The 14,177-nt window shown below is 37.1% G+C and overlaps 1 protein-coding gene across 1 annotated transcript in view; it reads right to left on the bottom strand.

Moving 5' to 3' along the window:
• Positions 1 to 11,880, bottom strand: part of UIMC1 (ubiquitin interaction motif containing 1) — a 95,847-nt gene extending 83,967 nt beyond the window's left edge. Inside the window, exons 1-2 of the mRNA XM_044659823.1 lie at positions 11,875 to 11,880; positions 10,828 to 10,915 (exon numbers count right to left, since the gene is read on the bottom strand). Coding sequence (XP_044515758.1) covers positions 10,828 to 10,915; positions 11,875 to 11,880 — 94 coding nt within the window. The remainder of the gene's footprint in view (positions 1 to 10,827; positions 10,916 to 11,874) is intronic.
• Between the last annotated feature and the right edge of the window lie 2,297 nt (positions 11,881 to 14,177).

The following is a 14,177-nucleotide window of genomic DNA, read 5'->3' as shown; positions in this document are numbered from 1 at the left end:
TATTCCCAAGGCCATGCTATTTATTCTAAAAATAAATAGCTTCTAGAAAAGAAAACAAACAAAAAAAACATTCAGCAACTCATTCCTATCTTTCACACCATTAAACGAAAAGTGATGCAGGATTAGGCTTGAGGCCAAGACAACAAAGGAGGTAAACAAGACACATTTTACCCATAATTCTCAAGTCTTCAGGAACTCAAGAGCTAGTAGAGCTAGTTATAACAATCCCATCCAGAAGCATGCATCTTAAGGAAAAAAAAAATATCAGACCAAATTCACCCTCAGGAACCTGAGTGCCTGGTAAGGCTGCAATTGAATTGACGCCTCTGCAAAGTATCAGATAATTCTGGCTACATCATCTTTTCAAAGCACTGAATGTATGTATATTACTTGGGTAATGTAGGCAACACTAGTCATAATTTATGATGAACAAGAACTCAAGATGTTCTGTTAGCTTCCCACTGGTACGTGGGCAAACAGATTTAAACTGAAACATAAAACTAGATGCTTCATGTATCAGGAGATTCCAAGTAGAATATCTATACATCAAATAATAATACTAGTTCAAATTTAAAGAACACTGAAATTTACATAATGCTTTCCTCACAATAGCCCTATTAAAAACAGTACAAGTATTAGTTTATCTATTTAATAAGGAAAGCAAGGCTCCAAAAGGTTAAATGGATTGCCAAAGGTCATTTTTCTTTGAATCCAGATCTCCTAATCCCAAGTCCATTGTTCTTACAACTATATCACATCACACTGACTCCTACTATTGCATTTCAGATGTATCCAATTAAACAAAACAAATTCCCTCTTCCACTTAAATCTTTCTTCATCTCCTTCAAAAACAGCCAAAAATAAATGCCCTATACAACATACTAAAATTCAGTGATGATGTATTACAGCAGCAAATGATCTAATATAATGAAAAAACATGACCATCTTATCCAGGAATTAACTAGTTACATTAAAACTCCTCAAAGAAAATTGAGCCACTTCTGAATCCTTGATGTCAGAAAAACACTAACAGTAATTATTCAAACTGTATCATTTCTATTATATATTTTTATTTTAAAGTTCTAGCTTAAAATATAAAGAGGGGAACAATCTACTTAGGTTTTGTGTTCCATTTTGACTTGCCTGAATAAAACATCTCACCTACAGGCTCCAATGAATAAGTGATGGCATGTACTTGGAAAAAGCTTTGACAACTCAAAGTCAACGAGAAAATGTCAAATTCACATAGGCAACCAAAATACACAAGTGTAAGCCCCACTATCAACACTAAAAATGGGGTTATTGTGTGTCTATATTATTTGCAACAAATAGGACAGTGGATCTAAGACTAAGCAGCCTTTTTACAGGCATTATTAGATACAATAAAAGACTTGTACTGACAATGAAGATGCTTAGTCTATAGAACAGTGTTAAGTAAAAAGAGCCACTGGCCTTAGGAGAAGTCTCAGGGGAAGCTAGGTGGCTCAGTGGATAGAGAGCCAGACCTGGAGAAGGGAGGTCCTAGGTTCAAACTATAATGGTTAAATTGGGATTTTGACTAAATACAAGAGTTATAAAAAAGTGGTCGCCGATTATGAACCCTTAAATCAGGAAAACTATTAATAGCTTTTAACGATTTTGTTTAATTGTAATATTAGTAAAAAGAGGGAAATATGGAAGGAAAAGAGGTAAGGAGACTGCCCACTCTATCCTAAACGCTAATCCAGTGAAATGAAGATCACTCCCTGACAGAGTTCCAATCTCCATGTGGGAATCCTAGTCATTCACCAGCAAGCCAGGCAGGATCCAAGAAAGGACCCAATTCAGAAAAACCCTCGTGAACTAAACTCACTGAGGCAGCAATGAACTCAACAAGAAAGTCTCCGACTCCAAGAAGCTCCAAAGCTGAAAGTCAAAAGTCCCAAAGCTGAAAACTCCAGTCAAAAGGCCCAAAACTCCAAGCAGAAGTCCAAAAGCCCCAAGGAGCCTTCCTCCAAAAAAGAAATCCAAAGGAGAAGATTCAAAGTACAGAGACTCCAAAGAAGAACTTCAAAGGAGAAGCCCCAAGGAGAAGTCCCTTGGACAGGAAGTTCAGGACTTTTTAATAGTCCTTTTTTCCATGTCACTTCCTATCCCTTCCCCACTTTATGGGAACCAATCATAGTCTTTCAATTTGCCAAGCACTTCCAGGAGTGGGTGGGTGTTGAGAATGCTCTGGCCTCTAGAGTTGTCACCTACTCTACCAAGTGACTTGTGAACTCTCATACTTAGTGACTAAGGTACTAAGTAGAGGTATTTAAGTTTTTGATTAACTTAAAAGTTGGTGATGATAGACAAAGAGAGATTGATTCACTCTTCATGGTTCCCCTCCCTGATTCTTTGGGAGTCTAGTCTCCCCAATGAATCATGTAACATAACAAGCTTATACCTCTAAAAATCTTCTAGCTAAAGGTGCATAAAATATTGCACTTTCTAAGAGGAAATTACAATATTTGGAAATAAGAGGGAAATAAAAGAGAGCAAAAACATCTGCTAGGCGCACTGATAAAAAGCCAATTGGGGTAGTCCCCTTTGGCATAAAAGTTTACATTCTGAATAAATGATATGTTCAACCCACTTCAGTTCAATCAATTACATCCCAAGGTTAATTCTGGATCTTCTGATGCAGTGTAGGTTTCTTTATGGAACTTTCTTCAAACAGTTCACTTTCTTGATTCGAGGAGTTAACAAGCTTCTTTTCCTGAAATTTTTCTCAAAAAATTTTAAGTCTCAGGTTTTATGAAAATTTATACAATCCCTCTGAGGAGGGTGTTAACCAACACCTGGATCAACTCAGGATATATGGTTGAGTTATGGGGTATGGGAGAAAAAAATAAAAACCAAACTATCAAAATCTATGTATATAAAAAAATTTAAGTAAACAAGAATAAATCCATAACAGGTTCTTAAATCAAGTCCAATTAAAGTGATTTCTGTCCCACAAGTCTGTAGGACAAACATAGTAATATTACACGTACCCATTGGCAGCTAGAACTACAGAAATCTGCCATACTATAATAGAGGAAAAAGACTAGATTTTGATGTAAAAGTGAAGTATGTTATTCCCTGGTCTGGTTTTACTTTCACTCTTAGGGATAGGAGAGCCAAAATGGCAGCCAAATTTATCAGAATTTAGCATGGGAACACCTGAGTCTATCTGACAGTATGTCAAAAAGTTGCTACCTGCTACCTCAAACCTCAAACAAGTCCTCTGTCTTGGTGCAGTTCTCATCAATCCCACAAGGATTGTTGGTCTCCTTGACCTTGTGTTTTGTTGGCACTGTACAATGGCTCTATTGTGATCCCTTCTCCTGGAATCAGACATAATTATTAATCAAAGTCCCAATATTTTAACAATGAATGTCAGGTTTCCATAGTCTAAAACTTTAGGGTATGCAGTGATATTACAACAAATGGATATTTCAAACTTGTTCTACTGCAAAATCAAAAAAGATTAATATTGATTATATGTACTTTAAGAACAAGAAATAAGAAAGGAAAAATCAATATTCTATTGAAAATAAAAAGAAAAGCAATAAGTAAAAGTGAATTCTTTGTTCTGAGTTTACACTTATGAAAGGGAATCCTTTATTCCCTTTGTCTATTCTAAGATAACAATTTAGTTAACAAGAACTTAAGAACTCCTACTTAGTACCAGCTAGATTGGGGAAGACAGGATTAACTCTCCTTTGTCTACTTTTGACTGAATCAACAAAAGCTAAAACACCCTACTTAGCACTAGGTGGAGAAGCTCTCCACCCTTTCAATTCAATCATCCAGGAAATGAGAATTCACACCTTAGTCAGCCAGGAATCTATGAACTCTTTTGATGAGTATTCAACTCTCCAGAAAGTGAGAAGTGGTTTCCACAAACACTGTCCCCTTACAGTGCTGGACAATTTGGAAGCTGTGCTTGGCCCTTGTGAAAAGGGGAAGGGACAAGAAGCTACTATAAAAGGCCCTGAATTTCTGTGGCTAAAAAAGTCATTTCTAAGAAGGAAGTCAACTTGAAGAAGTTGGACTTCAAGAAGGTAGTCAGTATCAAGAAGATGGTCACCTCTTGGAGAGAACTTGGGTGAGTGGATAGCTGGCTTTCCCTTCCTGTCTTCTGGATACTGGTTAAAGGTCAACAAGTCCTGGCTGAGTTGAGCACCAGAGCATTTATAGCATTATTTAGTTAGTTAAGCTAATGTTTTCTTGTATTTCTCTGCTTTCACACTTTCCACCTCTTTTGTAAATAAAAGCTATTAGTCATTTCGACTTTGAGCAATATTACTTTGAATCGGCAACCACCATTATTATTTATAATCTTCATATATTTTAGCTGAACCATTAAAATTTAATTCTTACAAATAATTTTTTAAAAATTCAGAAATTCAATGTGTCAACCAAACAGTGTCCAAATTGTCTATAGACTTTTGTCTCCAGTGTATGTGGCACGATACAGTCAATCAGTGTCAATAGAACAAACTTATTTCACATGTGAACAATGAATTCAAGAGCCCTTTTCTCCAATTTTGATAGCTGTTGGGAGTGGTTAATAGTACTTTAAAAAGGATCTTCTGAGGCAGGCTGAGTTGCTCCAATGCACTGGAACTTCTTTATGTACATATTTTTTTCCTGAGTTTAGGTCATGAAGTGAAAAGTCTATAGGTCCTTCTTGTACTGCAGCTCTGGATTCATGAAGTTCTCGCAATTTGATTTACATGTCCTGTATATATTAAGCAATAGAAGTGTTCCCCACCCCCTAGTAATGATGTGTATGCAGGAAAAAAAGGCTTAGCCTGTATGGGAGGATGTCCAAAAAGTATCTCAAATGGTGAGATGTGTAGATCTCCCCTGGATTTCCTTCAAAGATAAAACAGAACTAGAGGGAGAACTTCAGATCATTTTAAATTAGTCTCAGTGCACGATTTTCCAATCATAGTTTTTAAGATCACTATTCATTCTTTCAATCTGGCCTGAGCTCTGGAAATGATATGGTACATGGAATTTGGGAGTGATTCTCAAACATGAATAAATCTGGGACAGAACCAAATTGGCAAAATGAGTTACCCTGTCTTAATCAATAAATGCTGGCAGGCCAAAATGAGGAATAATCTTCTTTAAGAGCACCTTGGCAACAAAAGTCACTGTAGCTCAGGCAGTAGGAAACACTTTCGGCCATCTGGTCAACTGGTACACTATGACTAGACAAAATTTATAATGTCCAACCTTTGGCATAGAGATAAAGTCGATTTGCAAATGGTCAAAAAGTGTGTAAGCTAAAGGCGCCCACCAAACGCTTTGGCACAAAAGGCGTGGTGGTTATATACTTGACAGCTGGGGAAGTCTGAACACACTTTAGAGGCTATGATAATTATACCAGGGGCTATCCATACTTTTTTTTTTTTTTAATTTTAAACCCTTAACTTCTGTGTATTGACTTATAGGTGGAAGATTGGCAAGGGTAGGCAATGGGGGTCAAGTGACTTGCCCAGGGTCACACAGCTGGGAAGTGTCTGAGGCCGGATTTGAACCTAGGACCTCCTGTCTCTAGGCCTAGCTCTCAATCCACTGAGCTACCCAGCTGCCCCCTATCCATACTCTTTTAACAGAGTCTATGCCCTAGTTGCCAAAGTGACCATTTTTGTGAATGGATATTTGATGATAAAAACTTCTAGGGAGCAGGGGTTTTCCTAAAGATGACTATTGTTCTATTTTGCCTTTAACTTTTGTTCCCATTTTTCCACTTCTTGTTCATTATATGAAAGAGATAAATCTGAATCATCTCTAGTTGCCAAAGTTAAAATTAATTCAGGGCCTTCTAAGGCAGCAAGTTTTGCAGCAGTATCTGCCTGATGGTTTCCTCTAGAGAGAGGGTCAGTTCCACCTGTATGGGTGAACTACAGCTAGGGCTTCAGGTAGCTAGAGAGCAAAAAGGACTTCATTAATGATTTCTGCATTCATGATACATTTTCCAGCTAAGGTTAAAAATCCCCCTTGAAGCCATAGCATACCTACTACATGACATTCTAAAATCTGTACCTAGAGTATGTATAAATTATTGCCTTCTTGTCTTTGACAATTATACAGGCATGTTTAAGAGCTATAAGTTCTGTACCTTGAACACTTATATTTGAGGGCAGTGAAGCTGACCATACAGTGGCAAAGTCTGTGACTACAGCAGCTCCAATGTAGTGTATGCCATTCCTTGCTCAATTAATGAATTTATTACTGGAGTAATTCCTTCAATTGCCTCTTTTGATAGGGGATACTGAGGAATGGAAGGAGGTGGGCCACCTTTTGTTTTAATTTGCACAGGAACAGCTGATTTAAGTAGGCCTACATCAGAAGAAGATGTAGCCCAGAGAGATTCAGGTATATCAGTTGGTATTTCAAAGGTGGAAGGTTCCTCCACCTCCTAACTATATGAGAGAAGTACAGGGAACACATTTAAAGATTCCTCAGGCAATTCTAGTGTCATAGCACCATCTTGAGAGCATGCTATTGTAGCTCTAAGTTTACAAAATGTAAAATTAATAATTTTGATTATATTAAATTAAAAAAGGTTTTGTACAAACAAAAACAATGCAACCAAAATCAGAAGGGAAACAACAAACTGGGAAAAAAATCTTTATAACAAAAAATTCTGACAGAGGTCTAATTATTCAAATATACAAGGAACTAAATCAATTGTATAAAAAAGCAAGCCATTCCCCCAATTGATAAATGGACAAGGGACATGAATAGGCAATTTTCAGATAAAGAAATCAAAACTATCAATAAGCACATGAGAAAGTGTTCTAAATCTCTAATAATTAGAGAAATGCAAATCAAAACAACTCTGAGGTACCATACCACCTCACACCTAGCAGATTGGCTAAAATGATAGCACGGGAGAGTGATGACTGTTGGAGGGGATGTGGCAAAATTGGGACATTAATGCATTGCTGGTGGAGTTGTGAACTGATCCAACCATTCTGGTTGGCAATTTGGAACTATGCCCAAAGAGCTCTAAAAGACTGCCTGCCCTTTGATCCAGCCATACCATTGCTGGGTTTGTACCCCCAAAGAGATCAGAGATAAAAAGACTTGTACAAAAATATTTATAGCCGTGCTTTTTGTGGTAGCAAAAAACTGGAAAATGAGGGTATGCCTTTCAATTGGGGAATGGTTGAACAAATTGTAGTATCTGTTGGTGATGGAATACTATTGTGCTCAAAGGAATAATGAACTGGAGGAATTCCATGTGAACTGGAAAGACCTCCAGGAATTGATGCAGAGTGAAAGGAGCAGAACCAGGAGAACCTTATACACAGAGACTGATACACTGTGGTAAAATCGAATGTAATGGGTTTCTGTACTAGCAGCAATACAATACAGGACAATTCTGAGGGACTTATGGAAAAGAACGCTACCCATATTTAGAGGAAGAACTACAGGAGTGGAAACAGAAGAAAAACAACTGCTTGAACAAATGGGTTAATGCAGATACAATTGGGGATATAGACTCAAAACGACCACACCAATGCAACTATCAATAATATGGGAATAGGTCTTGATAGATGACACATTAAAACCAGTGGAAATGTGTGACGGCTATGGGGGGTGGAGGATTGGGGTGGGTGGGTAGGGAGTAAAAAGGGCCTCCTGCTTGTTGTCCACCAACAGCAGGAATGCACTCACTCAACCCAGGACTTGCTTGAAGCCAAATCTCTTCTTCATGAGATCCCAAGATCTATCCATAGGCTTAGAGACGAAGTTGATCAGATGCCACTTCTATACACTCCTAGGCAAACTCCTTCTCTACCAACTGCAGCCAAGTCACTGTGTATAGAAACCTCTCTAAACCTTCTAAGTTAAAATGTTCTCAATCTCAGCTAGGCTTCAGCTCAGTCTATCTGCTTGCTTATCCTAAATCTGTCTTTAACCTGTAAATTACCTATAACAGTGTGGAGAGATAAATCTCTCTTCTTACTCTGGGGATTTCTCAAGCTTTTCTCAATGCTTTTTATATAAGCCTTGAGCTCCCCCAAACTCTCCTCCAGCTTCTTCTCAAGGTAATTCGAGTTATTTTCTACTTTTTCAAGGTGAGTTTTTAGTTCAGTTGTGAGGTCAAACAAACTATCATTCTGTTTCTTCCTGAGGAGGACTAAGTAAAATGCCAAGTCTCCTATCAGTATAAGTAAGGCTAGGAATTGTGCTATATAGAGCCACTATGAAATGTTCTGTGGTATAATGAGCCATTTTAGGTAGACCAGAAATAGCATTTTTCTAATTTGGGCTTTGTTATACAGTACCATTTTTAATTGTCTATGTAGTATTTTTCAACCTAATTTGTAAAATTTCTTGCAATTCTAATTTTTATCAGTAGATGAATCTACCCTAGTATTTAATGGCTAGGAATGGTCTTTTTAGCCTCAGGCTAAGAAGGATGTTAGTTTTTGATTGATTAACTTAAAAGTTGCTGATTGATAGACAAAGAGAGTTTGATTCACTCTTCACAAAATTAGGCCTCAGACCTGTAAAGGTGGGGCACCAGAGATGTTAATTATTAATATAACCTAAATGGTTTGTGGGTACACACTGGGTTGAAGGAGAGACAGGACCAACCAGGATAGGGAGACTAGGGTTCACTTTTTTAACTGACACAGGAATGGCAGTTGGCCCAGCTCACCCCAGGCCAGGGTCTATGGAACCAGCAGGAAAAGGTAAAGTTTATGCAGTTTATTTGAGGGAAACTAAATAAAGGATGGGTTAGGGAATTTCTACACTTGAAAACTAAGGGGCAAACCACAGGGGGCAGGGAAGGACTTAACTACTCTATCCTAATTGACCTAAGCCAGGCAGGGCCCAAAGGAGCAGTACTGGAGTCACAGGGAAGGCTCCTTCAAACCTAGTTCCAGCCAGGTTTGGTCAGCGGTAATCCAAGTATGGTCACAGGATACCAAGGGCCAAGGTGATCCAAGGTACCCAGGTAGGGAGAGTGAGCTTGAGTTGCTGTCCACCAGATCCCAAACCACTTCCCCACTTGATGCAGTTCTGCAGGTCTTGTCCACTTGCTGAAAGCCTTCACCTCTCAGGATCCCAGAGAATCTGGATGCAGTTTTTCCCTAACTCTGAGATCTCCCAGGGTTAGCAACAGTTATTTCCAACCACTAATGGAGTCTCTCTCAGAGCACACACCCACTTCCTGCTCCTTCATTCCATCTCGGAATCCTCCAGCCCTTCCTGCTAGGTCCATATAAACTATATGTAACTAATACTAAATAATCTTCCTCACAACAGACCCCATTTACCCAGCCTTTGCCCTTCTGCCTTAGTTGTTACTGGGACAGAAATGGTTTTAAAAAAAAGAATCAATGTGCCAATTAACTTGTCTTAATTACTGATGTGTCAATTTTTGTGCTTTGCACTTTAGAAATATTACTTCATTTAATGCTTATGCCAATCCTGTGAGGTAGGTGCTATTTAATCCTATTTTACCACTAAGAAAGCAAAGCAAAGGTTAAGTGACTTGATCCAAGGAAAAACAACTTCTAAGTGTCTGACTTCAATTTTGAACTCAGTTCTTCCTGAGGCCAGGCCTAGTGATCTACTCACCATACCACCTAATTTCACTTCTGGATAGAAATAAAGGAAGGAAAATTTTTGTTAATTGGAAAAAAAAAATTTAAACGAAAGAAATGTTCGCTTATATAAAATGAACAGGGTCCTTGTGGCAAAAGAGACAAGTAAAATTTTGTCTAGCAATATCTACAAAATTATAAATATTACTGAAAAAAAGGTAGTTCAATACCCTCACTATTTGATGACAAAATATTGGTAGATTAACTTGCTTATTAATCTAACAACCTGAGATTGAATAGGGATCAATTAATTATGTGTTTAGATTTTAAAAATCAACTATACAAGTACTAGAAGGGGAAAAGTTAGATGACATAGTGGCAATTCATATAACATGAGTTTTATTGCCTAAATTCATATTCAGTGTTTCAATATTATCAAGTAAACACCACAAAAACTGAAGCAATCTTAAGCTACATTAACATTAAGCCTTGATTCTTTCTATTATGGACTCTTTTAGCAATCTGGTGAAGCTTATTTACCCCTTCTAAGAATAATGTGTGAAAATGCATAAAATAAAATACATTAAAAAACCTGTTACATTGATATAGTTATTAAAATATATTTTAAATCAAGTTAATGGACCCCATATTGAAAACCCCTAATCTAAAACAAGAAAGGTCATAATTCTGATGTGTTCTGCTGCAGTCAGTACATATCTGGAGGATTTTTGCTAAAATTTTGTTAATTTTAGGCACTGTACTTCATGAAACCATAAAATAGGCTTCTGACTCCTTAAGGTTCTAGGGGCTAGAAAGGAAAGCTAATGACATAAAAGAAGTTCTAGTGATTGTTGATAGCCAGTGTAAATTATTCCTGAACCTATTATATTGTACTTTAGTCATTACCATGGTGTGAAGTCCTGATAGTCAGAAGACGAGTTTAACCTCAAACTCCAACATTTAATAACATTTTGATTAGAAAGAAGTTATTTTACCTCACTGAGCCTCAGTTTCCTCCTCTGTAAAATGGAGATGATAATAACTCTTATAGTGCCTACCTGATTGGACTGGTGTAAGGAAAGCATTTGGTAAACCTCTAAACCCCTATTGAAAATAGAAGTGGTTACCATGGAACATAGCACAATTGGTTTTCTTTTCCCAGTGTAGAAATCAGCAATACTGTAGCATCCAAACCAACATTAATGAAAGACCTTCTGCTTCTTAAATGAAAACTTACGTGTAATTCTTCTTTTGGCTGCAAACTTTGCTCGATCCAATGGCTGCATTGACCTTGTCCTTGGCAGTCCATTCTCTTCCCCAGGTTCCTGTGGCAAAGCAAGAAGTAAGACCAGTTAAAAAACAAACCAAAATGCATTAAGTGGTGCACTCTCCCTAGTGTTCTCTGGGGCACAAACTCTTCAATAAAGGGTGTCAGAGGTCCCAAACATGAAAGGAAAAAGTTGCCATTTCTGCAAAATGGTGATTTCAAACTTCAAAGGCTAACAAAATTCCTTTACTTCTAAGAACACTCTACTACTAGTAATACTTCTAGGATCCATGGTCTCATCAGTCCATCATTGTGGGTACTCCTTCCTCCAGTACTGCCTGCAACCCATTCACTCCCTCTTTTCTCCTGGGTGATTCATGTTCACTAAATTCTATAAACTCTCACAAGATTCACCCAATGGACTGAAGACATTCCCCTGATACTTTTATAGATACCAGTACAACATTTTGGCTAAATATTTGTTATTTCTTACTCTTCAATGAATCAACATTTATTAAACACCTATTCTATGCCAAGTACTGTGCTAAGTTCTGGTGATACAATAAAGAAGCAAAAAAGACAATCCTCACCTTCAAAGAGCTCACAATCTAATGGAAAGGACAACACACAAATATATACAAAGTAAATTATGTACAGGATAAATAGGAAATAACTGTAATTAAGAAGGGTTATTAAAGAAGCCTGCCTATAGAAGGTGAGAATTTAGATGGGATTTAAAGGAGGCCAGAGTAGTCAGTAGTTGGAAAAGGGAAAACAGTCAGGCACAGGAAGCAGTTAGAGAAAATGCCCAGAGCTCAGAGATAGAGCATTTTGTTTGTGGAACAGCCTATCACAGGATTGAAGAATATGTTTTGGAGGTAGTAAAGAAAACTGGAAAGGTAAAAGGAAGCTAGAATATGAAGGACTCTGAATGCTAAACAGAGTATTTTTTTTATTTGATCCTGGGGCAATAGGGAGCCACTGGAGTTTAATGGAGGTGGGGGGATGCAGTCATACCTGCATTTTAGGAAAATCACTTCAGTGGCTGAATGGAAAATGGAATAGAATGGGAAGAGATGAGGCAGGCAGACCCACAAGTAAGCTATCAAAATAATCCAGACTTGTGGTGATGAGGACCTGCATATTAGAGTTGGTGGTGACTCTTGTTATATGTCTAGCCCACTTTGTTTTCCTAGTCATGCATGTCCTTTATGATGTCTCACTCTTTTTAAAAAATAATCTTTACCTTCTATCTTAGAATCAAAACTAAGTATCAGTTCCAAGCGGTATGGGCTAGGCAATTAGGGTTAAGTGACTTGTCCAGGGTAACACAGCTAAGAAGTGTTTGAGGCCAAATTTGAACCCAGGACCTCCCAACTCCATTTTTACTAGTAGAATATAACTGAAATTTAGCATTTCCTTCAATCATGAATTTTTAACATTATTCCAGAAAGAAGTACAAAGGTTTTCATCTAACAGAATTTATTACACAAAAAAGCTCAGAACTCCTAACTTGAGGGTAGATTCAGGATGGCAGAGTAAAGGACAGTTGGAATTGCTCTGAGAAACCTCTCAAACCAACTAAAAGTCACAATAAAAAAATTCTATGCATCAAATTACAAGAAATTATCAAACAATACTGCCCTGATATTCTTGAATAAGAAGATAAAATAGAAATTGAGACAATCCACAGATCACCTCCTACAATAAATTCCCAAATGACAACTCCCAAAAATATTAGAGCCAACTCAAGAACTACCAGGTCAAGCCAAAAATCCTGTAAGCATCCAGAAAGAAGCAATTCAAATATCATGGAGACGCAGTCAGGATTACATGAGATTTGGAAGCTTCTACACTGAAGGATTAGAAGGCTTGGAATATGATATTCCAGAAGGCAAGAGAAATCCAGGTGTACAACCAAGAATCACCTAACCATCAAAACTGACTATATTCATTCAAGGAGGAAAATGGTCATTTAATAAAATAGACAATTTCCAAGCATTCCTGATGAAAAGACAAGAACTAAACAGAAAATCTGATGTTCAAATATAAGATTCCAAAAGAAGCATTAAAAGGTAAATAAGAAAGAGGAAATTTAAGGGATTCAGTAAGGTCAAATTGTCTATATTCTTACATAAAAAGATATTTACAATTTTAAAAATTTTTATCATTATCATAGTAGTTAGAAGTATACAAAGACAGAGGGTGTGAAAGTAAGCTGTTTAGGATGACAGGCAAAAGAAATTGAGGGCTGAAAACAGGATTGCACTGAGAGAAAAAAGAAGAGAAAGGTAAAATGGGATAAATTATATCGCCTAAAGAAGCACAGGGGGAAAATTATTACAGTGGAGGGGAGAATGAGAGTCATGACAGGCAATGCTTAAACCTTACTATGATCAGAATTGGCACAGAGAGGGAATAATAATCAGATTCATTGGGGTATAGAATCCTATCTTACCCTATAGGGAAGTAAAAGGAGAATAAAAGATGGAGTAGTAGAGAGGGGAATAATATATGGGAGGGAGAAAGGGGGGTGGGGAACAAATAAAAGACCAAGAAGTAGAAGGGGAATAAGAAGGGTGGTGGTTGAGAGGGGAGTAATATAATGGAGAAGGAATTGGGAGGGATGATTAAAAGCAAAACATTTGTGTGGAGGGATGGGGTAAAAAGGAGAAAGTATAGGATTAAAAAGGGAACAAGATGGAGGGGAATACATAGATGGGAATCAAAACTGTGAATGGAAATGGGATGAACTCACCCATAAAAAAGAAACAGATAGCATAATGGATTAAAAAACAGAATCCTAAAATATGTTGTTTACAAGAAATACATTTGAGGCAAATAGACACACACAGGTGGATGGAACACAATCTACTGAGCTTCAACTGAGTTAAAAAAAAAAAAAAGCAGAAGTAGCAATCATGATCTCAAACACAGCTAAAGCAAAAATAGATCTAAATAAAAGAGATGAGGAAGATTATTACATTTTGATAAAAGGTATTACAGACAATGAAGTAATATCAATTCATAATATATATATATATATATATATATATATATATATATACACACCAAGAAAAAGTTGATCAAATATATGTATATTTGATCATTCCTGACCCTTCCAACTATTATTGTCCTTCCTTCCAGACTACCTTGTATTTTATTGTATTACATACATTTACATTTCTTCACCATATTTTTATATATGAGCTTGTTATCTAACCTGCTTGAATGGGTTTATTAAAAGTAGAGATAATTTCATTCTTTACAGCATTCTATATAGCAAGACCAGAGTCATATATGTATGTAAATACATACAG

Source organism: Gracilinanus agilis, chromosome 2, assembly GCF_016433145.1.
Source record: "Gracilinanus agilis isolate LMUSP501 chromosome 2, AgileGrace, whole genome shotgun sequence".
Lineage (NCBI taxonomy): Eukaryota > Metazoa > Chordata > Mammalia > Didelphimorphia > Didelphidae > Gracilinanus > Gracilinanus agilis.
Note: the sequence above shows the minus strand (reverse complement) of the source record. Positions and strands in the feature narration are given on the sequence as shown.